Below are 27,550 nucleotides of genomic sequence, written 5' to 3' on the forward strand. Positions count from 1 at the left end.
AAAGTTATCCGGAATATCAGATACTTTTGGCGCATTGTTTCATCCGCTACTATTATTATTTTTAAAACATTTTGATTGTAAAATCGTGTTTTATAAATTCTCGGTCTCGGTCTCGGCCGAGAATCCCATTGAATCTCGGTCTCGTTCTCGGCCGACACAGAAAAAGCGTTCTCGGTCGGACCTTAACAAATTGACTAAGTCCCCACGGTAAGCCAAGAAGGCTTGTGTTGTGGGTACTCAGACAACGATATATACAAATACTTAAATACATAGAAAACATTCATGACTCAGGACCAAATATCTGTGTTTATCACACAAATACATGCCAGGATTCGAACCCAGGACCATCGGCTTCATAGGGAGGGTGACTACCCACTAGGTCAGACCGTTCGTCATAAGAAAATAAAACAATGGTTACACAACATTTTTCTATATTTTTATCACAATAAATACAAGTAATAACAACAGACATAGAAAGATTAGGTACATTATGTTACAAAGTAAAAAATTGTGATTACAAAAACACGCATAGGTTATTCGTTGTGATTAGGGCTAAAGGGTTCAACCCTTTCATTGCTAAGGGCTTGTGCACAAATCACACGAGGTTCGATAGGGAGGGAGGGGGGTCACGAAAAAAATCACGACACAACGCTGGGGAAGGGGGGGTATAAGAAAACCTCACGTGTATTTTTTTATTGTGAACGAAACTAAGATAAAATATCTACTACATACTTTTACTTTTCGGGTTCCTCGTGAGCAATTAATACCGTGTATAATTACTTCGTCAAAAATGCGGCCAAAAAATTAAGTGGTTTTAAAGGGCCAATTACATCTAGAAGTAAAAGTATTTGTCCGTTGCACTAAGTATCAGAACATCTTTTAGAATATTTGACATGTACAAAATATATTGTCTTAATTTAATTGCCAAAAATGTTCAATGTTTCATATTTTTGCAAATGAACCATTTCTTTATTATTTCAAATATTGCTAACGATGTGCTGATATTACGTGAAACGGAAAACGATTATCAGGCCCGACATCGGGATTGAGTTCGGGCGCGATATCGGGAAGTGTGGATGTATTTGGTCCTTAAGGCCGATATTGATCCTGTTATCGGAAAAGAAAATTAAGTACAGATTACATTTAGCTATGGAAGGTAGAGGCAAGGAACAGAAACTCCTTAGGCAGAATTGTTGCAAAAGTGTCCAGCTGTCAGCATAAATAATAGTTCCAAATCTCTCCAGAGTAGCGCTAGAGTAGCTAAGAGCCTAGGCGTTATTGACGGAGTGAAGTGCACTGTCTATGATTAGATTTTTTTCTCAAGAATTCTAGGTACTGTAGCGCCACCTATTTATGGTTTTTTGTCGGACACTTTTGGGTATATGGAGATTCTGTTTTTGCGTCTACCTTCCATAACATTTAGCTACGAAAAATGTCACTTAACGTGAAACCTATAAACAGACACACTATCCCTTATATTCAACTAAATTCTGTGTCTTGGTCTGAATAGTCCCTGACAAAAAAAAATAGGAATGTATACAAAAAGTCAATACAATTACATAAAAACCGTATTATAAGTAGAATTTATAATTTATTGTTAAACAACTTGTTCTATAAAATATTAAACAATGTCTTTCCTTTTTATATGGCAACATTAGAACCCAATCGACAGTATTTTAATAAAATATTTGCCGTTAAGGCATTTTTTCGCGAAATATTTGCGAAAAAAAAAATCAGAAACTAATGGATATAAAAGAATTACATTGAAATATATGCCAGTAACTAGAAAATCAGATATCGTGAGTGTTGTGGGTAGGCATAGTGTTGTGCCTAGCGTACAAATGAATAATCAAGATAAAATGCGGGTAGTTCGCAAAACCCGCGCAGAAAGATGTTGAAACAATTCCTCGCCGATCTGTCAGCGATCGGCTGACGTTCGATAAAAAAACGCAAGTTTAAGATAAGTCCCATATTCGTTTAAAATTATGGTTTTAAAATGGTGTTTGAACGAATTATAATTTATCCTCTGCCGTGGGTAGGTAGTACATGGAGTCGATGAAGTACTTGGTAATGTCGGAGACGAGGCTGCGGTCCGAGATCTCCTGCGCCACGCCGTAGATCGCCATCTGTTTACAACCAGGCAGTGGTTTCTCTGTTTTAATAGTTATTTACAGTACACATGGTGCTACTTTACCGCACTAGTGCGAAAATGAGCATATTACGTTACTATATCGAACATTTAAAGGGCCATATGTACCGTAAAACGTTGTACGATACATGTGCGAATAGGTAATTCGCAATTCGTGTCGATTTAAAACACTCCCTTCGGTCGTGTTTTAATTTATCGCAACTCGTTTCGATTTTCCTATTTTTCGCACTTGTATCGTAATGTACTATTATTCGTAATGTATTATTGAAGGGAGTGTTTTAAATCGACACGAATTGCGAATTATACGCGCCTTAAAAAAAGTGAAACTGAATGAATAAATTAATGATAATATTTTAAACTTTCATCGTCATTTATATTGATTTATTAACAAATATTTGTTGATTTCATACGTTTAAATATTACATAGAAGTACATAGTATAAATTTACAATGCAATGCAGTTGACATTTAATTTCGATAATACTTGGTCTGAAATTGCGGAAGCTAATATGAGAGCTTTTAACTGAATAATATGGTATACATGGCTGTTAGCCGTTGCTCGAAGTACTAATAAAAAAAAATACTTTCCACCCGGCTAACAGCTTATGAAAGGTGAACTTTCCGAATAGGACAGATGAAAATTTTATTTTAAATGTTTAAAGTCGAGCGTTTTATCGTTTTTAATGAGGAGGCCTAAAGACCTCGCGTACGTCACTGGCTAAACAGTATAAATAAATAAATATAATAGGGGCATTCTTACACAAATTGACTAAGTCTCACGGTAAGCCAAGAAGGCTCGTGTTGTGGGTACAGACAACGATATACATAATACACAAATACTTAAATACATAGAAAACACACAAATAAATGCCTTTACCGGTATTCGAACCCAGGACCATCGGCTTCATAGGCAGGCTCACTACCCACTACACCAGACCGGTCGTCAAAAGTATATTAGTGGTATAAACTAACATGCACCTTATAACAGGGGCAATAAGTCTCACCTTGCCCTGCACGGGGCCGGTGGAGGCCTGCAGGCACGCGCCGGCCGCCTCGCGCACGTCGGCGACGAAGCGCTCCGCCACGCCGGCCTGCGTGTGTGCGTGCGTCACGCAAATGTGGATCCTAAACATAAATACGTAAGGTCGAATTTCTAAAGAGATTTAACGCATTCACTGCCATCGATTTCGTAGCGCTACATGCGTAGCAGATTCTAGCGTTTTCGTAGAGGAATGCGACTACGAACAGAGCGCCCGCCGAGCGGGTTCTCGGCACTCGATGTGTCAAGACGACGACTTGCGTGCGAGTTTCGTTTAACTACATTCCGACTACTGACACACTACACACTACTACACCTACAGTCGCTATCGGAAATATCGGAGCGGCCGACGTGCTCACAAATACCTGAGCACGCCTCTATTATCGGAGTCTCAACATGGTGAAGATTATAGCCTCTAGGGTTAATAATACATTACATTTGGAGATGTGAAAGGTCCCCAATATAAGTAAAACACTAATAGGTAATAAGATTTGGGAATGTAACGTCTCTCCAAGCGTCAAAATGAATGTATGTATGTCCCTTTATTGCACATAAACAGGTTAACATAAAAAAGACAAAACAAAACAACAACAAAAATGTTATATACAAAGGCGAAGTTATCCATAAAAGGGATCTCTTCCAGCTAACCTAAATTACAGTTTTATGAAATAAGTGTTTCGCGAACTGGACTGGACATCGATCGATTAAGCATAAAAAAAAATACACAATTAAAAATCCTATTTACAGATTGCTATATTAATTGCTTACCCAGAAGGAAACTGCAGGGCGTTAAGACTCCACCCCTTCTTGTGCAGCAGCTCCGCCATCTTGAAAATGTCGAACTTGTCGGAGCCGAACGCGATCACCGTCGTCGCCGGCTTGCCGAAGATGAATATGCCTTCTACTGTGCGTAATCTGCAAAGAGCGGCCGATGGATGCAATATGGTGACGAAAGCATAAGATGGATAAGACTTAATAAGTTTCCAGTAATATTTATGTATGAAAATATTATGCATTTTTTGTTATTATATCAGTAAGTTCCAAATAATGATGAAGTATCACTTTACGAATACGCACCTCTTACATCAGTACCCCTAGTGTAAATTTGATCGACATCATAACGTGACGAACGCGTTTGCGTTAAGTCTCATTTTGTATAGGATTTTGAGTTTCCAAAACGTCCCGCTTGGCGCGCTCTTTCTAAATCCAATACAAAATGAGACTAAACGCAAACGCGTACGTCACGTTTCGAAATCGAATTTATTTACACTAGGAGTACTGTAGATGTAGAGAGGTCATTTCCCCTGTATAAGTGTATAGTGAACTGTAAAAGGAATGGACTGAAAAAATCGAATAAAGAAAAAATATGATTAATTATTTCAAGAATAAAACACTATAATTTTTTGGAATTATGTTGTCTTTATTTAAATCGATTGTAGTCGTATTCATATTACGTATATCGTTCAACATTATTTTGACGTAATTTGCATCCGTCAGCCGCCCATTAGTAATCTGTATAGGATAACCTTTAATTAACGAACTTCTTTGAGATGCAATAATTACGATTTACATGCACAGAATAAATAATACTAACGTACAGAAATGACACTTCCTACAAAACCGAATCATGCTGTCCCTATCTAATGCATACATTCGAACCATATACAATGTCATAGCACTGTCCCTTTCGGCCATTTAGGGTTGTCAAAATTCAAGTTATTATCTTATCCGTGGTGGTGCACGTATAGAGACGTCAAGTTGTGCCAACCCTAATAATTGCCCGAAGCAATGCTGACCCGAACGGAGCCGGGAAAAGCCGAAAGGAGGAGTGTAGCCCTACTGGTCCAAGTATTAGTTATCAAAAGCACAGTATCTCAAAGATGGCGGGCATCCATTTTATCCTAAAAAATGTTAGTGTTTTATAAATAAATATATAAATATTATAGGACATTATTACACAAATTGACTAAGTCCCACAGTAAGCTCAATAAGGCTTGTGTTGAGGGTACTTAGACAATGATATATATAATATATAAATATTTATAAATACTTAAATACATAGAAAACACCCATGACTCAGGAACAAATATCCATGCTCATCACACGAATACATGCCCTTACCAGGATTTGAACCCGGGACCATCAGCTTCGTAGGCAGGGTCACTACCCACTAGGCCAAACCGGTCGTCAAGAGTGTGTTTTAGAGTAGCAAACTCCAAATATGATAACTATCTGGCCGCTTGTTTGCGTTCGTTGTTTTCACAACGAGACGGACACGGACATATTTGTGGCTTAGCCAATACAAATCCACAATAAATAATATTTTAGACGTGCATCAGCGTTTAACACTTTAATAGTAGTTTATGTGACTGCTACATAATAAAAGACATTAAAATACACGAGTGTTTTAATGACTAATTATGTACAGTTACACACACTATTTTATCTACACACATATTAGAAACTTTCTATGATATATTCACTAACCCAAATTACAGCCAACGTTGGAACATCGTTGCTCTCTTGGCGGAACTCGCGGATATGTGGTATCGTGGATACGCCACCGAAATATTTTTATCGCTCATTTTACACGAAACTTTTTGCTATAATTACTTTAAAAACAACAAAACATATTTATTTTATACTTAAAACGAATTAAGATAAATTGTACGTCAAATGGCGGTAAATAAAAGTTTTTTCACGCATCTGAATACTGCACTTTCCTCGTTGTATCGCAATACTGAGACTTTGTGTGAGAAAGCCGATTTTAAACTTCTACCCGGATATTTACAAAAGTTAAGGTGTGTCAAAAAAAAAGCGGTGGTAGCCGAGTGGATATGACGTCCGACTTTCAATCCGGAGGTCGTGGGTTCAAATCCTGGCTCGTACCAATGAGTTTTTCGGAACTTATATACGAAATATCATTTGATATTTACCACTAGCTTTTCGGTGAAGGAAAACATCGTGAGGAAACCTGCATACATCTGCGAAGAAATTCAAAGGTGTATGTCAAGTCCCCAATCCGCATTGGGCTAGCGTGGGGACTATAGCCCGAGCCCTCTCGCGCATGAGAGGAGGCCTGTGCCCAGCAGTGGGACGTATATAGGCTAAATTATTATTGTAATTATAAGGTGTGTCAACTCACTCAGCCTCGATATGTTTAGTCACTCGCAGGATCTCGTCCGTCATCGTGACGTACCGCGCGCGCCCCACGAACATCATGGTCGCCCAGCACGCCGCGATCAGCCCTCCCGCTCTACTGCCTGTAAAAAGAAGGAGACACATATTTCTATTTAGTTTCTGGGAGAAAATATTTTTTAATACAGCTGCTCAAAAAGTGCAACTTAACCTAGCTGTTTAGCGTTCGCAAAGTTGGTTTTACCGCACTAGTGCTTTTTACTTTTCCAACTTTTTTTAAATTTATTTGTGACCGTAATCCATACGTATCCATCATCATCATACATCAAAAAGTTTGGATACCCAAAAACATTTTTTTTTGCGCCATTACACGTTTATTTCAAAAATATTATTATACAATATACATTAAATATTTTTTTTTTTTCTTTTATTAAGAAACAAACGGTCGTTTACAATATGCGGTATTATTAACTATTGCATTTTAAAGCTAGACCTACGGTTTCCTTAATTAAATATAAGAGTGCTAGATTTTAAACAGTTTTTTTTTGCTACAAAGCATCTGAGTTTTATATATGTATATATAGTTACTGAACAATTATAATAAATTCTTAGCTTACTTAAATACCTGCAGAGTTAAGTACTACAATTATATACGCCATACACTATTGTGCCATTCACTATATAGGTATATATTTGATACAGGTATTATATTTAATTATATAAGATAAAATAAATACCTAATTATTTTTTTTCACAAACAAATGCTTTCTTTAAAGATACTATATTACAATGAAAAACATCAATATTAGAAAGATTTACGCATTCATTATAAAGTCTACAAGCACGCCTATGGCATTACGGTGGCACGTTTATTTGTTATTATGTAAATAAAAACCTAAATTACGATATTTTACTAAAATATTTATTTATTTATTGGCTAAATGAAACTATCATTGCCACGTTGGCTGTCGTTAATATAAAATAAAAATTAAAAAGTATAACCGGCGCCCGTTATTTACAGTATTTTCACTTAAATTTTAGTTGTATTAAAATAATTCAACTTAAACAACTATGAGAGTGTTTTGTATGAAATGAGTTACGTGATTAATTTTAGCAAATCATCGCTGAACGTAGTGTATAATGCTGAATTAACAATATCATTCAAATTCAAGAAAAAAATCGTAACTAAGTCAGGTCGTAAGGTCTCTAAGTGTAATACTCACGTAACCAATATTTGTTTAATAGTAATTTTTTCGAAAATGTTATAAAAAACGTCGTTCAGTGTACGTGTGCTTGCGATGACACACGTTGCACACTTGCATTTAAATGTACTATATCGCTCAGTTCAATGTCGCTATCAATTGCAAGATATCCAAAATTTCCTTTCCCATAATCCTGTGTATCAAATAATTTTTTTGGACCCGGGTACGTCCTTAAACTACGTTCAAAAGAGAGGTATGGGCATTGTGAATTTCATCTCGCTTTGTGTGGTAGGGCACAGCCAGTGGATGTCATTCCAGATCTAGAGCAGAGCCCAACTGGGGAAGTACCTCCACCTTACAGAAAACCGCAGCCAAATAACACTAGACCCTACTCAGTGTTGTGTTCCTGTCGGTGAGTAAGGTTGCCAGAGCTCAACGAGGGGGGCGGGGTTACGGTCGGCAACGCGCATGTAACTCCTCTGGAGTTGCAGGCGTACATAGGCTACGGAGACTGCTTACCACCAGGCGGGCCGTATGCTTGATTGCCACCAACGTAGTATAAAAAAAAAAATTATTACCTACATCTTTTTGCCATTCCATAACCTCCTAAGACCCAGCCATACAAATAAAACATCCAAAATTCGCCACTGCAATTTGAACCCATAATGTAGGAAATAGAGTTGACAACTGAACGAAACAAAACAAATGCAACTCTGTTCCAAATTTCCAATTGAATATTATTTAAATTTCATCGAGCTGAATAAGTGCCATAGGTAGGACCTTGGGCCTTAGTAGGATGAAACGGATATTATTGAAAGTATAGGACAGTAGGCGACCCATACACTCCTCCGGGCCATTCTGTATTGACAATAACAGTATTCAGGTATTGAGAACTTACCGTTGACAGTAGGCGACCCATACACTCCTCCGGGCCATTCTGTATTGACAATAACAGTATTCAGGTATTCAGAACTTACCGTTGACAGTAAGCAACCCATACACTCCTCCGGGCCATTCTGTATTGACAATAACAGTATTCAGGTATTCAGAACTTACCGTTGACAGTAGGCGACCCATACACTCCTCCGGGCCATTCTGTATTGACAATAACAGTATTCAGGTATTCAGAACTTACCGTTGACAGTAGGCGACCCATACACTCCTCCGGGCCATTCTGTATTGACAATAACAGTATTCAGGTATTCAGAACTTTCCGTTGACAGTAGGCGACCCATACACTCCTCCGGGCCATTCTGTATTGACAATAACAGTGTTCAGGTATTCAGAACTTACCGTTGACAGTAGGCGACCCATACACTCCTCCGGGCCATTCTGTATTGACAATAACAGTATTCAGGTATTCAGAACTTACCGTTGACAGTAAGCGACCCATACACTCCTCCGGGCCATTCTGTATTGACAATAACAGTATTCAGGTATTCAGAACTTACCGTTGACAGTAGGCGACCCATACACTCCTCCGGGCCATTCTGTATTGACAATAACAGTATTCAGGTATTCAGAACTTACCGTTGACAGTAGGCGACCCATACACTCCTCCGGGCCATTCTGTATTGACAATAACAGTATTCAGGTATTCAGAACTTACCGTTGACAGTAGGCGACCCATACACTCCTCCGGGCCATTCTGTATTGACAATAACAGTATTCAGGTATTCAGAACTTACCGTTGACAGTAGGCGACCCATACACTCCTCCGGGCCATTCTGTATTGACAATAACAGTATTCAGGTATTCAGAACTTACCGTTGACAGTAAGCGACCCATACACTCCTCCGGGCCATTCTGTATTGACAATAACAGTATTCAGGTATTCAGAACTTACCGTTGACAGTAGGCGACCCATACACTCCTCCGGGCCATTCTGTATTGACAATAACAGTATTCAGGTATTCAGAACTTACCGTTGACAGTAAGCGACCCATACACTCCTCCGGGCCATTATGTATTGACAATAACAGTATTCAGGTATTCAGAACTTACCGTTGACAGTAGGCGACCCATACACTCCTCCGGGCCATTCTGTATTGACAATAACAGTATTCAGGTATTCAGAACTTACCGTTGACAGTAGGCGACCCATACACTCCTCCGGGCCATTCTGTATTGACAATAACAGTATTCAGGTATTGAGAACTTACCGTTGACAGTAGGCGACCCATACACTCCTCCGGGCCATTCTGTATTGACAATAACAGTATTCAGGTATTGAGAACTTACCGTTGACAGTAGGCGACCCATACACTCCTCCGGGCCATTCTGTATTGACAATAACAGTATTCAGGTATTCAGAACTTACCGTTGACAGTAGGCGACCCATACACTCCTCCGGGCCATTCTGTATTGACAATAACAGTATTCAGGTATTCAGAACTTACCGTTGACAGTAGGCGACCCATACACTCCTCCGGGCCATTCTGTATTGACAATAACAGTATTCAGGTATTCAGAACTTACCGTTGACAGTAGGCGACCCATACACTCCTCCGGGCCATTCTGTATTGACAATAACAGTATTCAGGTATTCAGAACTTACCGTTGACAGTAAGCGACCCATACACTCCGGGCCATTCTGTATAGACAATAACAGTATTCAGGTATTCAGAACTTACCGTTGACAGTAGGCGACCCATACACTCCTCCGGGCCACTCTGTAGTCACGGTGTACTGGCAATGACGGTATTCAGGTTTCCGGTATAACACCACAGATGTCCCTTTAGGCGCGAACCCATACTAATAATAAAATAATAAGGTTTATACACAACAGTTTGGTTTACATCTCTTCTGTGAACGTACACAATATTAAGGGCTGTAATAGTTTCTGTTTAAACTCATCACTCAACGTATAATGGTGATGAGTCATTAATTATACTCACAAGCTGTAAACAATTGTATTGCACGTTTACATTTTTAGACATGAAAATGAAATAATAACTCTGAGCAAAATTTGTGAAATCAATGAATACACATGAGTGAATAAATGATGGAATGATTGAGTGAATAAATGAGAGAATGAAAGATTGAATGAATGAGTGAATGAATTATTTGAGTGAATGATTGAATGTATGATTGAACTAATGAGTGAATGAATTATTTGAGTGAATGATTGAATGTATGATTAATCGAATAAGTGAGTGTTTGATTTGAGTGCATTATTAAATTAACCAGCAATGAAGAATGAATGAATAATGAATGATGGAACGGATGAGAGGTTGAACGACTGAGAGACAGATCAATCGGTTGATTGACTTACTTTACGCGTATCAGCGGACATGGAGGTGGCCACAAAGCCTCCGAGGCGCGTCCACTGGGCGGGGGACGTCGTATTCTAGGACTAGGTTCCATGCAGTAACGTCCGTACACATACCATTCCTGAGTCGTCAGTTAGATGGCACTATTGAAAAAAGTGTTTTTTTCTATGTACCGATGGGGTTAAAGCGCTTTCAGGCTCATATAAATGAATGGATTAATGAATGAGCAGTGGAATGATTGAATGAAAGAACGAAGGGTGAATGAATGATTAACTGGATGAGCACGGAAAAAATGAGTGAATGAATATATGATCGAATTAACAGTAAATGAAGTAACGAGAAAATCAGCCAGGGAATGAACGGATGAAAGACTGAATAAGTTATCTAGTCACTTTGTGCGTGTCAGCGGACATGCTCGCCACGCCCGGCAGCCGGAAGTCGAACACCGGCACCGGATGTCCGGCGTCCGGCATGAAGGCGGCCACGAAGCCCCCCAGGCACGCGTCCACGTGCAGCGGCACGCCGTACTCTAGGGCCAGGTCGGACAGCGCGTTGATGTCGTCCATGGTGCCGTACGGGAAGTTGGGCGCTGACCCGACTATCTGTTGACGAGAACAAAATGTGGCTTCAAACTTGGCAAGATATCAGATCTATTCTATTCTATAGTCTGTATCTTTAGGTATTTAAAAAAAGGTAAACAAAATCTACCCTCAAATGGCTCCTTAAGGCAGTTGAGGGTAGATGAAAACATTACATGATGAAATAATGTAGGTTTAAAGTCAGGTCGTTTAGTGACAGATCCAGGCGGTTTTGTATTTGGTTGGTTAACCAATAAATGTTATAACTACCCGAAAATGTATAAATTGTTTGTTTACCTTTTTTTAAATACCTAAAGATACAGACTATAGGTCACCATTGATCAGTACTTCTATTGGCCACAGAAGTTAATCAAATTAGAAATTTATACTACGTCGGTGGCAAACAAGCATACGGCCCGCCTGGTGGCAAGCAGTGTCTGTAGCCTATGTACGTCTGAAACTCAAGAGGAGTTACATGCGCGTTGCCGGCCCTAACACCCGGCACCCTCGTTGAGCTCTGAGTTGAGAAATTTAACTAGTTGACAAAAAAATATCTTTTCAACAACTCGAAAATGACGTATGCCACTTGAAGGGCTATGTGCTTATATAGCCGACCTCGCTTGAGAGCCCGTTAATCTCAAATGGTATGTCCTATTTTCAGGACACTGAATTAATATTTAATTTGTCTTAAAGTAATTTTAAACAACATACAATGAAATAGCGTTAGTATGTCGATCTAATCTTGAATTCTGACGATTAGGTATTTCTAACAAAGAGAGGTATTTATAGGAGTATATAAAACTGAGTAAAGTTTTCAAAAAAATATTAAGGTATGCTACGGCTCTTAAGAGGATACTCAGTTTAAAAAAACCGGACTAGGGCGAGTCGGACTCGCCCACCGAGGGTTTCGTACGTTTTAGTATTTGTTGTTATAGCGGCAACAGAAATACGTCATCTGTGAAAATTTCAACTGTCTAGCTATCACGGTTCATAAGATACAGCCTGGTGAGTGGTGACAGACGGACGGACGGACGGACAGCGGAGTCTTAGTAATAGGGTCCCGTTTTACCCTTTGGGTACGGAACCCTAAAAAAACCGGAGCGATAGCTTCAGTTTCTAAAGGATAATTTTGAACAAATCAAGTACTTCAAAAAGGCATTGGAACATCTGCTTACCAAGCAAGTCCTCCTGCCAATCGCCTTCCTCACATCCTCCACATTGACCGTCATAGTCTTCTGATCTACTTTGACCGTGACCACGCCCAGGCCTAGGTACTGAGCGGCCTTGTCAAACGCTGAATGTGCCGTAGATGGAACGACTATTTGAGGGTTGGTGATGCCCTTGCTGTAGGCGAGGTCTCGAAACGCTTTGCAGGCCATTATTATGGATTCTGTGCCGCCTGTGGTTACCTGAAAACATATTAATAATTAATATTTTTTCGACTGCGGGAAAAAAAACGGTTGTCTGTAAAGTCGGTTTACTGACGATAGTTGAACGTGACAACGTCATAAGAAAATACTGATGGAATGGTTTCATTTTTCAAAATAAATTTTTATTTTTATTTGTTTGATAGATATTTTGTATGGATATAGAGAAGGAGGTAAATGGAAATCACAATTGAATTGATCAAGTTACATTTATTTGTACGCATAAATACAATTGCTGCCGAACGCGAAGGCCGATTGTGCCTCTTTGTCGCTCGTTGCGCGCTCTCGCTTGCACTTCAAGCCTTAAATGGAACGCCTCAGAGCGAGGTAACGCGTTGTCAGGTCAAAAACAAAATGGTTATTACAGTACATATGGGGCTACTTTATAGCACTAGTGCGAGAAGTAGCATATTACGTTACTGTGTCGAACATTTAAAGGGCCATATGTACTGTAAAACGTTGTACGATACATGTGCGAATAGGTAATTCGCAACTCGTGTCGATTTAAAACACTCCCTTCGGTCGTGTTTTAATTTATCGCCACTCGTTTCGAATTTCCTATTTTTCGCACTTGTATCGTAATGTACTATTTTAGCTGCCTTTTATGTAGGCATATCGAATATTTCGTATTATAAACGTTGTCGAAGCAAATTTTTGAAACCAAATCAGCAAAAGGGATTCGCCTTACGGATAACAATAAAAATAAAAATAAAATGAATTAAATAGCTGTACAGGACATAGAAAAAATAGAGACAGATATTATCCACTAATATGAAAAGATGTTTAATTGACCTTGTTTATACCGCGTTGGTGTGGAGCGGATTGGGGACTGATGGGTAACGTATCTTCTTTTATCTTGAATCAATAAGTGAATGAATGAATGAAGATGGTTAAGTGAATGAATGAGTAACTTAAGAATTGAATGAATGGATGGATCAATAAGTCTGGATAAATACATGCATGAAAGAGTAAACGAAGAATGGAAGGGTGAATGAATGAATAAGCTAATGAATGAATATTTAAAACAAATCAGTGAATGAATAAAATAATGAGTGATGCGAGGTTTTCAAAGATTACCGAGCGCAGCAAGGATTCTACGGAGAATTTTGCTGGAAATGTTATTCACAGTGCTGCAGCATTTATCATCCCCGTGGAACAAATAAGCGGCCACGCGCTAGACACGCTTCCATCTTGTTGATGCCGAGGAAAACGTCGGCGTGCAGCGGGTTGGTCGATGCTTTTAAGGAGTATGCGTCGCAGGACACATTTATGTTTTATGGACTTTCTTTTTCATCAGTGGGCTCAAAGCGCTTTCAAGCTTGAATGAATGAGCGAATGGATGAATGAAAAAGTGTATATATATGGGAATAAAAGAGCGAATGAATATTTGAATGAATAAGTGTGTATGAATAAATAATAGAGTAAATGAATTGTGTGAATTAATAAATATAAATGAGAGAGAGAATGAATGGACTAATGAGTGACTCGAGGGTTCAAAGGAATGTTTTATAGGAAATGTTACTCACAGTGCCGCAGTACTCGTCATCGCCATGGAACAAATTGGCGGCTATGCGCATGACCGCTTCCATCTTGTTGATGCCGGGGAACACGTTGGCATACAGTGGGTTGGTGTATGCTGTTAGGGAGTATGCGTCGCTGGCACATTTGTGTTTCAATTAACTTTTTTTCATCAGTGTGGTCAAAGCGCTTCAATACTCAAGATTGAATGAATGAAGATGTGAAATAATAAGCGAATGAGTGAATGAATGCATAAGTAAAGGAATGAATGAATGAAGAAATAATTATATAATTATATGAATGAGTGTGTGAATAAATGAAAAATGAATGTTTTAATGAGTGACGCGAGGGTTTTAAGGAGAATTTTGCTGGAAATGTTACTCACAGTGCCGCAGCATTCATCATCCCCATGGAACAAATTGGCGGCCATGCGCACGACCTCCGCTTCCATCTTGTTGATGCCGGGGAACACGTCGGCGTGGAGCGGGTTGGTGTATGCTGTTAGGGAGTATGCGTCGGTTGCCACCTAAAATTTAAACTAAATTTAATATACCTTTCTAAATTAACTTGTGTTTTAGTGTGTTATTTAAATTAGGTTAGTAGTAAGTAATTTAAGACGTAAATAAAAATAATAAAAAATTCTGTATTGGGTATTTATTTATTTGATTGTTAATCGTTTAGTTTATTTTTCGGTTAGTAATGTTTGTTCAAGTAGATTAGTTTAAGATTATTGGTTTTTTGTATTGTACAATTATATTGAATGAATGGTGTAATAATAAAAAAATAGATGTTTAATGTGTAATGGTGCCGTTAACATGGAACAGGCTATCGGTAGATGTCGCTAGGTGCCCCCCGAGGCGTGTATAGGAAGGATATATAGGAAGGAATGGAAAGATTCGCGCGCTTCTGGTAAGCCGTCGGTCAGTAGGCTAAAAGCGGTTGGACGGTTTCCAAAGGTCGCAGGTTCAAGTCCTGCCGGATGCGGTGATTTTTTACATTTTTACTATAATAAAAAAAAAGTATTATCGCTCGCAGACGCATATGTTTAATAAAAATTGGTTAAACTTGGTGTACTGCCAGGAAAACTACGTATAAGCTTGGCAACCACTACTATATCTAGCCAGCAATAAGTGAGGTCTAGCAAAGAGAATTTGAAATAGAGGTGTATTGTCTAAGATTTTTTTTTAGCTACAGTTCATTTACGGCTAACTCTCGACACACGTTTAAATCTTTTAGAACGCTATTGGACTTTAATCCTTATTCTTTCACTGATATGTGTTAAATTTGTTAAATATCAAAAAGTGGCGCCATCTAATAGATCAAAGGCCAAAGGTATGGCGGCATCGTTTCGAGCGAAGGCGCCACAACCTTTAGGTGGTGCCCGGTAAGATGGCGCCACTTTTGGATATTTAACAATAAACCTCTACTTCAGATTCTCTTTGGCTCTAGCTAGACTTACCTTGGATATCTCTTGACTTAAGTGGTATACAGCACCAGAGACTGTACCACTCTTCCAGTCATAAGCACCTACAACAAATAAAATAGGAATAATAAATAAATAGGGACCGTGCGCGTTGGAGGGTCTGCCATCTTGTGGTCTGAATCGGAACCATAAACAGGCACATTTACACGTCAAGTGTTTTTTTGTGCATAGTAGGTTCTGCCATCTTGTGGGCTACATCGGAACAAAAAACATCACATTTACGCCTCGCGCCAAAAATCTGACGGCTCCTGTGCTGCCTCCTAGTTCATGCACGCTCCCTATAATAAATATTATAGGACATTATTACACAAACCTACAGTAAGCTCAACAAGGCTTGTGTTGAACGTACTTAGACAACGATATATAAATATATAATATATAAATACATAGAAAACACCCGCAACTCGCGAACAAATATCTATGCTCATCACACAAATAAATGCCCTTATCAGGAATTCAACCCGGGACCATCGGCTTCATAGGCAGAGTCACTACCCACTAGGCCAGACTGGTCGTCTAAATTTCAGGAATCATTTAAAATAGAACCTTAAAATTACCTCTTTGGCTTTGATTATGAGTACTAGAGTCAGACCAAGTTAATTAAAATACTTTTAGTGTCAATTCAACAATTCGCAACCACAAATTCTGCGCAAATATAGCTTAGGAGTCTTATATTTTCTTTATTATTTAAATGGTGTATTTATTGGCAATGGTCCGTAGGCCAAGTTATCGATAAAACATTGCTATAGTGGGTCTCTCAGGTGTAGACCTCGTGAACACTCATGTCTCTGTCATTTTGAAAATAAAATAAAAAACGATAAAAAAAAACATGTTATTATTTAAATTGCTCACAAAGTCAAATATCAAATATTATACACAAAGTCAAATTTGACGACCGGTTTGGTCTTGTGGGTAGTGACCCTGCCTACGAAGCCGATGGTCCCGGGTTCAAAAACTGGTAAGGGCATTTATTCGTGTGATGAGCATGGATATTTGTTCCTGAGTCATGGGTGTTTTCTATGTATTTAAGTATTTATAAATATTTATATATTATATATATCGTTGTCTAAGTACCCTCAACACAAGCCTTATTGAGCTTACTGTGGGACTTAGTCAATTTGTGTAATAATGTCCTATAATATTTACTTATTTATTTAAATATTTATTCAGCAGCAAATAGGCCACAGGGCCACTTTTACATGTAAATTTTTACAAACAATAAAAATTACAAAATACAATTACAAATATGGAATCTATGAAATAATATATACTTTATTAGAGATGTATACTGTCTCTAAATGTCAAATTACACAAAAAAAAAAACTATGATAAAAAAATTAAACCAACAAATGGTACTAAAATTCTTTAGAGATGTATAAGTCTCTAAGTGTCAGAGATAAAATATTTAAAAAATCATTAAATTATCCTTAGAGATGTAGAGGGTCTCCAAGACTTGAATTCTTATATAAATAATTATAAAACAAGAAATTAAATCAGACAAGAACCGAATGAAGTGTCTCACGTTAATGGCACTCACAAGTAAAGTTACATACATGTAGCCCGTGTAAGCTTAAACATACCGGTCTCCTTGTACCCCTCGGTATAATTGTACATACAAGCTATCTCTGGTAATAAAAAAAATCCATTAACCCGCATGTCATATCAATGTGGTTCAGTGAAGGGGACGGACTGAAAATCAGTCAATGCGCAGTCAATTTGTAATGAAATGGCTGATGCAGCATATGCTGAGCCCGTTCCTTTTGCCGCGCATGCCAATTTTTTTAACCTTTTGAACGCCACGCCTATCGCACGCGGCGCGTAATCGTGAACCTTGTCGGTACGCATGAAGGTTGATATTGGGCTGTAGCCGCGCACGTCATATGACGTCTTTGGCGGTCAAAAGGTTAAAAGTTAATATTTGTACTTTGTGACCTATGTGTATTTTTTTATTATTATAAATGGTTTCTTATTCTCCACAAACTGCACCCGTTTACGAGTATGACGCGTATCCCAGCCAGCCAAAATCCACGAGAATCGGTAAAAAATGCGACCTGTATAGTAGAACAAGAGGAAATACGAAAGCATTGTGGACCAAGTGGAAACAGAGGCGCTTCGCTCGCGCTTCGTGCTCGCTCGGTCATTGAACTTACCTAATGTGAGGTGATCCCTAACTTCTTCAGCCACCTCCTCTGCAGTAAGACCCTTCTCTGGTAACTGCCTCCTGATGGTCAAGCCTGCAAGATTCAATAGTAAGTACATTAAATGATGAAAAACATTGTGTATAACTCCGGGGGTAAGAATATTGCAAACTCGGGTCTTTAATTCCCTCGTATCCAAAATTTCACTTACCCCCGGAGTTACACACAATGTTTTTCATCACACTTGCGAAGAAAAAACTAAATTTTAAGCGAAATCATTCTTATATATGGTAACATATCAAACATTCGTCCGCCATTTTGTAATTTCTTGACAGGTTAGGCATCGGAGGCACAGACCTATTCCGCATTCAGCCCCGATTGAAAAATATGTAAAATATTTTATATTAATGAAAATAAATAATTTTAAACATAAAATAAAAGTAAAACTCATTTATGCTACTTGGTTTGTATGAATAAGTGACATAATAAATTAAAAAGGGAGTTAGAGCTTTTTTATCACAATCCATAACCCCCACGGGAACAATATAGGACTTTGTCCTTCAGTACACCTGCATGAAATAAGATCTTTTTCGAGCAAGTGTGATGAAAATTATTTTGCTTATACAATTATTAGGTCATGTAAACTAGGCTAAAGTATAGGTATGGTAAACTACACGATTTTTTATTATTGTACCTACTTAATTATAATGTAAATCGCAGTTGCTAGAGTATATGCAGATGAAGTTGGTTTACTCTTCAATTTCGAACTAATTAATTTCAATTGCTCAGTGCAATGCACCAAACGCATCATGCAACTGCGTTCGTATGCGAATATTTAATTACATTCGTTGCCTATTCGATTTAGTAACCTTAAATGTAATGTTTCCTTCAATAAGGGTAAGGTTCACTTTCGTCTGAAACCCACTCTGTCATCCGTTAGCTCGTCAGGTCGGGACGGGTAACATTCGGAAGATCGTGAGTCACTTTTAGAGATTAGCTCAGGCCCGGGCTTCAAAAGAAGTTTATGCTCTGCAGTGTGTAGGGTCACTTCTGGAATTTCGCAGGAAAGCATTATATCGTCAGTCATCGCCTCCCGGCTAATACTTTGTCAGATGATATAAGGGAACAGAATTATTAACATTAACAGTTAGGACAGAATGGTACGAGTACATGTTTCATGTTTTTGTTATCATTATCATAAAAAGAGGTAAAGCGCACATTTTTTACATGTTCATGCAACCAGCTGACGGTCTTTCCACTGCGATACAATCGGCTGACCATTTTTAAATTCACAATGGCATCTAAACTATCATATCACAAACTATCAAACAGGAAGCGATGACTAAATTTATCTATTTTTTACGTGTTTCGGTGGCTGCCGTTCTTCAACCCACCAACGGAGCGGCAACTGACGTCCATGAGGGTCATCAATGTCATCATACATAGCCGTTAACCACTCTACGAGTTTTCATGGAAATCTGTTGCTGGCTCGCGGTCTAATATGTGTGCCATTTAAGAAGCATTATATAATGTTTATTAAACAAAATGGCCTCTCCTGTACTAACCGTAATTAATTGACCATCTATGGACCTTGCAATAAGGTTACGAATATTAATGTGGCCGATGATGTTACCTGCCAGCCTCTTGGTGACGTCGGCGCGGAAATCTCTGTTGATTTCCGCCATCTTCTCATCAATCTTCCGCCGCACGAACGGCACTGATCGCAGCCATCTGAAGAACTCCTTGCGAAGTCTGCTTGTGACCGCTGGAAGTTTAAAAAAGTTGGTAATAGAAATAAATAAGACTTGAATATACAGCTGTGGCCTAAGAACAGAAAGAAAAATTAAAGTATAATTATAATGTTGTTATTATTATGGGATTAATATAAGTTTTAAAATAATATATATTATGTTGATTTGACAATCCCTACTAGTGTTATATATGTGAAGGTAACTAATATGTATGTCTGTTACCTCTACATACATCATTACAATCTGGAGTTAAACACATTTTTTGAAGCACAATACCTAAATTGTACCTATTTAAAATAAAACGAAAATAAAAGTACATTCTACTTCCTTAGAGCATTACCATATCTACAATATATTATGTAGATACTTATGAATATGACTTCATTTAGACACCAAACTAGGTTAAGTGTTATTATTATTATTATTATTATTTCTTTATTTAAGACCATCGGGGATCATTGTGTTAGTAAATCTTATCCAAGTGTTAGAACTATAACTATCTATACATAACTATACTTAATAACTACACTGTACAATTATTTATTACTGCGTGCGTGTATCAAGCAGCAGTTATTCAAATACATGCAATCCAATCTTTCTGCTAACATACTCAGAATGCTGTTGGAGCTGGCCCTCACTCTGCGCACAAGGGATGTCGCTCGCTTGCGCATGGTGGTGTAGAAGCAGTCTACCCGCGCCTCCGCGAACATCCCCGATGCACTACAGAATTTGGGCAGACCCATCAGCACTCTGAAAGCGTTATTATATTGAACACGCAGAGCGCTGTACCGTTTACGAGTATAATCAGCCCACAGGTTGCTTGTGTAGAAGGTTGTACAGTAAGCCCTAAAAAGGGTGACCTTTACATCTTTGGAACAGTGAGCAAACCTGCGAGCTATCATATTAGCTCTGACGGACAACGCTCTGCGTTCGCGTTCAATATCTACGTCGTCCTTAAGGTCAGAGGTAACCATGTGTCCCAAATATTTAAATTGATCCACTATTCGTAGCGGATGGCTATTTAGTTTGACACTTGGAAACTTGGGTGTAGCTTTACCTCTGGCCTTAAAGACAACGCATTCGCTTTTGTTTACATTATACAGCAAACCATGGCTAGAAGCGTATTTCTCACATATAGAGATGAGCTTAGCCAGTCCGCACGCCGAGGCACTCAGCAACACCATATCGTCGGCGTAGCTCAGATTATTTACGCAAACTCCATCGATATGGCAGCCAATACGAGTGTTACTGAGCTCCTCTATCAGTGCGTTAATATATAGGTTGAATAGCCTCGGTGAGGTTAACCCACCTTGGCGTACACCACATTCCAGTCCATATGGCTGAGAAAAAGATTCCGACCATCTGACGACATTAACCTGGTTGTGGTACCAGAATTTAAAAATCCCACTAATGTCAGCTGGCAAGTTGATGTCGTCAAGCTTCTGCCACAAGATGTTATAGTGCACAAGGTCGAATGCCTTTGAAAGGTCTAAGAAACAGGCATAGACAGCTGTTCGGCGGTCTGTGTAGTACCTAACGGTCTGTTTCAATGCCAAAATAGCGGTTTCGGTCGACAGGCCTGGTTTAAACCCAAACTGATTGTCGTGAATTTTTAAACACCTGTCTAGTTGGAAATTGAGCAGACCGTCTAGCACCTTCGCCACTATGGTGGCAAGCGAAATGGGCCTATAGTTACACTTATCGCTCACATCACCTGTTTTGTTTTTTACGATAGGAACCACTACAGTTTTCATCATTTCAGACGGCAAGTAAGTGTGTCCTATACAAAACGAGTAAAACATCGCCAGCACTCGACTCACGTGCGGACCGGCATGATGCAGATGCTCAACACTGAGACCATCGTGGCCAGGCGACTTCCCTCTAGAAATAGAATTTAAAGCCATTTTTACATCCTTTGCTGTAAACTGAGCGGTCGTCTCCCGTCCACAGGTCCCAGAGTCGGCCATGCAAGTCTGCGACGGCCCTAAAGGTGACTTAACTGTAAAGTGTTCCCTAAATACCTCAGCTATAGACCCACTTTCGCTCACCCCATCGACACTCACAGGCAGACCGGGCTTACCATTCAATCTATTGGTAGATTTCCAAAAACTACGGAAATCGCGCCTAGAATGATGTTCCGCAATGATATTCATTTTTATTTGCTCCTCGTGTTTCTGACACCACTTTAAACGCGATTTGAAAATCTTTCGACTTTCCAGCATATCATCGTAAATATGCCCCGATTTCGGTTCACCGCACCATCTCCACAGATTAAACTTACACCTAGCCTCTCTGTGAGCCGCACTAACATATTTATTCCAGCCTATTACACGTTTTCTATTTCGAACTAATTTTAAATTATAAGAAACAGTTGCAGCATCACTCAAAGCGGTTATAATTTCATTATACAGCTTGTCAATTAAGATAAGATGACTAGGGTTGTTACACAAGTGGCCACTGCAGTCCCGGAAAGGCTCTGGAAAATCTATTTCTTTTAACCTGTCATGACACTGGATGCTATATAATTTTACTTGTTCCGAATTTCTTTCACCCCATATAACTTTATTTACTACTAAGTTTTTATTACATAACATTTTAGGCTTAACAAAATTAAAATTACATTCTACAATTAATGGGAAATGGTCGGACCACATGACATCGAGTTTGACGTAAATATCGGTAATAGAAGGCGCGCCAGATTTTGTAGTCACACAGTGGTCTAACCACCTTTTCGATCCGTGCGCTTCACTTATAAATGTATAAGTTCCAGACTGCCGGCCCAGTGCTTCAACGTCCGCACAAACCCACTCTTGATCGGTACAAAAGCAAGCCAGTTCGTTGTAAAAGCGCTCACCCGGGTGAGCATTATAGTCTCCAAGAATGTAAACCGATTCGGCGTTATTACTATTAACAATAGCACTTACCAGCGCAAGACAGTCCGTAAATTCAGTCAAGTTGTCCAGTTTGTCTGTTGGCATATAAACATTTAGCACCAGGAATGATCTTTGCCCGAGCGATACACTGATACCACACACTCGCGGATTACCACATTGCACTATGGATACGTCACGAAACACCGCTTTATTCCAAAGTAGCGCGACTCCTCCGTATGGTCGGCCCTGCAGCATACCGGTCGTAGTATCGATTGCCGATGTTCCAGTATAGCCGAAATTATCATCGATGCTGCCAAGAAATGAGATACTATCCGGCATAAGCCATAACTCCTGTAGTGCAATTATGTCCGATGTTTGACATAATTGTCGTACACTATCGATCGACCGTTTTACACCCTTACAATTAAAGGTAACTAATTTATATAAAGAGTTGTTATCTCCCATTTAATTGTTCATTCGCGCCGCCAAGGGCCGTATTGCCAGTCCCTTCCATTTTTCTGAATTTAAAATTCACAAATCTTCTAAAAATTACACCTTGAGGCCATAACGACTCATTCAAAAACAAGTCTAACTTACTTTTAGGTACCCAAAACTTATATGCGTTGTGATCCTTTTCTTTTCTAATTGAGAGCTTTTCTAAAGTAATTCGCTCTGTGGTCTTATCGTAAATATAGTCTACTATGTTTTGCTCAGTTGTATCGGGGTGTACTTTTGTTATAAACATTGGTAACTTCGGGTCAGCGGCCTTGAACTTCCCGCCACTAGCGATAGCACAACCTTTTTTACCTAAAAATCTATAACGTGAATTTGGTTTCAATGTCGAGCGCCCGACTACTTGCCATTCACCTTCTTTCTTTAAAATATCCGAAAAAGATTGCCGGTCAGGTACTATGTTAGCATTTTCGCACACCGAGCTAATTGATACGCGTCGAGGTGTATGCGAAAACAACTGCTTATCGCCCGCTTGCAATACTTGCATACTCGTATCAACATTATCAATACTAGGACCGGTTCCGCAACCTGCCGGCACTGGCGCTGACGTCACCGCCTCCGCTGTAACTACCTTCGCGACACCCGTATTTCTCTTATCGCTCGCTTTGCTTCTATTATTTAACGGGGATTGAGTTGGCGTTTTTGGATGTTTTTGAGAATCGATATGTAATTGTGAGTTAGATAATGTTTGATCTACGGTTTTTGATACATCAGATGTCGGTTTGTCATCGCTACAATTCGATTTAAAAGACAACGCTTGTAACGGTTCTTTCGATAAATTTTGTGTCGGTATGTTTAACGATGTCTCCGAGTCAGAATATACATTTTTATCCTCCACCGACTCTTGGCTAAACGTAGATAATCCGACTGGTCCACTATCATGCATCCATGCCCCTCGCCTTACATTTACATTTCCGAAAGGTGTTTGAGGTACTGACGCATACTTCATGTTGTGAACATCGATTCTTAACTCCTCAAACCGTAAATTTGTCACATAAGTAGTTTTAACTAACTCCACATCTCTTTGGAGTTTATCCAGGTCCTTCAAGAGTTTCGTGCAGTCCAGGTGATCTAGATTTAACGGTGGCAACTTTTCTAGGTTTCGTGCGACAAACACTGGCACCGTTTCGGGATCGATTGATTTAAGTAAAGATACTATGTCTTCAAGGTCTCGTACTTCCTTACCCCTATCTTTACGCAAGATTTTTCGCTGATCCGTCGTAACAGACTCGAATAACAAACATTTGGATTTTTTGATTTCCTCACTTGAAAACGCACTGACACATAGACGAATTAAGGTGTCATCATCAATTAACGAAAGTTTATTTTGTATGAACGCTAATAATTCGTCAATCACAATATTACACACGTTACATTTTACAATATTCGACATTTTCACGTCGCGTCGTATCGGCATAATTCTAGCCGTTAGCGTTCGCGCATCTATTCGCGACCGCTGCGCGCATGCGACTGAGTCGACACGAGTTGCGAATTACCTATTCGCACATGTATCGTACAACGTTTTACAGTACATATGGCCCTTTAAATGTTCGACACAGTAACGTAATATGCTAATTTTCGCACTAGTGCGGTAAAGTAGCACCATATGTACTGTAAAGTGGTAATAACCGAAATGATTCTAAATGTTATGCAGGTAATTAACACACTAGAAAAGCTAAAATAGTACATTACGATATAAGTGCGAAAAATAGGAAATTCGAAAAGAGTGGCGATAAATTAAAACACGACCGAAGGGAGTGTTTTAAGTCGACACGAGTTGCGAATTACCTATTCGCACATGTATCGTACAACGTTTTACAGTACATATGGCCCTTTAAATGTTCGACACAGTAACGTAATATGCTAATTTTCGCACTAGTGCGGTAAAGTAGCACCATATGTACTGTAAAGTGGTAATAACCGAAATGATTCTAAACAAGACATGGAAATTTTGAGCAACATTATAACAAATACAGTTATTTCAATGCCATTGAATAGATAAGGAAGAAAAATGAAAGCTATTCGGAAATTCATTTCTTTGATAATTTGACTCCATAAACTTGGTGTCAGAAAAAGAAAAAATACATCATTGTATTAATGTAATCTTCGATTTTTATTATTATTAATAATAATATTTTTTATAAGTTCTGATGAATGTATGAATCAAATTAGAATATCTGTCTAAAGTTTGGTTTAGACACTTAAGACTACTCAAATCCTAAACTTACACTGAGCCAATTTTAGAGAGGTGTGTCTAGCGTTGCTGCAGTTGTTTAAATTAATGTATAAATTATTGTCACAACCAACCAACCAACCAACCAACCAACCAACCAACCAACCAACCAACCAACCAACCAACGTCAACCAACCAACCAACCAACCAACCAACCAACCAACGTAAATGAATTACCTATTCCAACTAAAATAACAATTTCACATTATCTTCCTCACTGTGGCATTGAGCTGAAGCATGTGAAAATGCTAAATAAACAAGTTACTAATTGAAGCACTAATAACATAACTAATTGCAATTTCTTAGACAATAAAGATTCTTTAAACCGAATTGGTTACGAGAGGCGAGGGACACCCGAAAATGAGATGGTAGGATAATTTCTCACCAAAGTAGATAAGAACTGTTCGAAATAGAGAAGACTGGAAAGCTTTAGAGGCCATTGTCGGAAACCCTGACAACCTGACTACTGACAACTAAGATAGTGAAAAAATAACAAAACAAAACTAAAAATTGAGTTAAAGGATAATTGAATTGAATTGGAGCACTGAAGGTATTAATGCAACACCGCAACAAGCTCTCTATAGTGTCAAAAAATGTCCAGTCCCTTGAGTGTTGCTATATAGAGGTTACACTGTATTTTATATTATGTTATTACTCACATTCCTGTGCATTGTAGAGGCTGTGTGCCCACACTAGCGCGAGCACAGAGGAAGCAGTCATGGTGACAATCTGCCATGGCTCCCGACCCTCAAACAGCCTGTTTATGGCCTTCAGTGGCTGTGGTCGCTCGCTCATGTCTAAAAGTAAATCATCATATTTTTTTCTTCTTTCTATTGATCCAAAATTTCAACAAATAGGGTGGAGTGGAGAAAAATATGTAAGGCCTAGGAATGGGACGATATAGGTAATTAAAAAAATAACTTCACAGAGTAACTCTATGTATTAATTCAATTGCTAGTGATGTAATATCAGAAACTTGAAACAGAAAAAAACATGAATATACTGAATAGGAAGTAAAAATGTTAATGTTGCAATTAGGTTAAATTTGTATTTTTTTTTGTTGGAACAATAACACAATATTGTATCATTTAAAAACTCAAGAAACAAAAGGACACTAATCATGACACTTTGAATACCTACCAGTCATATATGACATCTGACAGTTAATAACAGCATAAAACAATAAAGCTGTTAGTGGATTTTGGTTATAAAGTAACTTCTTATCTTCAAAATGTCTTTTCCTTTAATGCTTTTGTGCTATACTTACAATGCTTTAAGACATGATTACCTGGCTAAAAAGATTCTTGAGTATGAAGCAAATCTTTAATACACTGTTACAAACTCAGTCAATATAACTTACTAAAAATTATAAGTTGACTTTTAAAAGGGGCCACCAACGAAGCCGATTATATATCCTTATTACAACATAATTGATTTAAGATTATGATGTCAATTATTATTAACGAGGCTCATAATACTTACCTGTATTAATTTAAATAAATTCTTATCACAAATTATCCTAGGCCGCTATCTCTAAATCAGTTCACTTGTCAACTGAGCTTATCTACATCTACATGATATTACGAATAATTCAGATTATCACTATTTGCTTAACCAGATAAAAACGACTGCAAAGTACACAAAGATACGTGAAGTATTTTTTAATTGAAACAAAGGTCGATTAATAAACAAATGGAAAATGAATGATAATTTGTGAAGTGCGCAAGATGCCAGATTGTTTACTTGCCTTGTAGTTATTGCTATTGTATAAATATGTTCGACCTAAAGCACAATGATTACGGTTTCTTTTACCTTAGATACTGATTTTAGAAATTAGTCTCATAGACGTCAACGTCAAAGTTCCATTCGTCGAGAAACAGGTCAATTCAGTTACTCCGAAAAATTACAAGAAGCCTGTTGCATAATAGATGTTTAAGTTACTTACTTTTTGAAGGATTCATGTATAAAAGTGTCTTCAGCGTAAATTATTAGAAGCTATAAAATTCATAGTGCGTTCAGAAAATAATATCTGACAATTCTGACATTGACAGCTACGCTACATAACGTAAACATGAATCACTTTTACGGCAATCGAAATGAGTCTTTAAATCAATCCGATAGAAAATAAAATTGCGAAAACGAATGCTAGCTGCCTACGCGAATTTAACAGATGGCTGTTATAATATGGAAACAATACATAGTAAAATAAACTTTATCCCATAACGTTACGGTTCTTA

The 27,550-nt window shown here is 38.5% G+C and overlaps 1 protein-coding gene across 3 annotated transcripts; it reads right to left on the minus strand.

Moving 5' to 3' along the window:
* Positions 1 to 413: 413 nt before the first annotated feature.
* LOC133520382 (sphingosine-1-phosphate lyase) lies at positions 414 to 27,183 on the minus strand. 3 transcript variants are annotated; one of them, XM_061854770.1, is made up of 13 exons: positions 27,061 to 27,183; positions 25,973 to 26,110; positions 19,577 to 19,708; positions 17,956 to 18,039; positions 15,782 to 15,849; positions 14,708 to 14,848; positions 12,553 to 12,786; positions 11,192 to 11,401; positions 10,161 to 10,281; positions 6,333 to 6,450; positions 3,956 to 4,102; positions 3,153 to 3,273; positions 414 to 2,126 (listed from the first exon to the last, which is right to left on the minus strand). In XM_061854770.1, the coding sequence occupies exons 2-13, from the start codon at positions 26,106 to 26,108 to the stop codon at positions 2,013 to 2,015; spliced, it is 1,626 nt and encodes a 541-aa protein (XP_061710754.1). In that variant the 5' UTR covers positions 26,109 to 26,110; positions 27,061 to 27,183; the 3' UTR covers positions 414 to 2,012. The 3 variants fall into 3 exon arrangements, with proteins under 3 accessions (XP_061710754.1, XP_061710753.1, XP_061710755.1); XM_061854769.1 differs by lacking the exon at positions 27,061 to 27,183 and adding an exon at positions 26,796 to 27,044; XM_061854771.1 differs by lacking the exon at positions 27,061 to 27,183 and adding an exon at positions 26,602 to 26,723.
* Positions 27,184 to 27,550: the final 367 nt, after the last annotated feature.

The sequence above is a fragment of the Cydia pomonella genome, chromosome 8, assembly GCF_033807575.1.
Source record: "Cydia pomonella isolate Wapato2018A chromosome 8, ilCydPomo1, whole genome shotgun sequence".
Taxonomy (NCBI): Eukaryota; Metazoa; Arthropoda; class Insecta; order Lepidoptera; family Tortricidae; genus Cydia; species Cydia pomonella.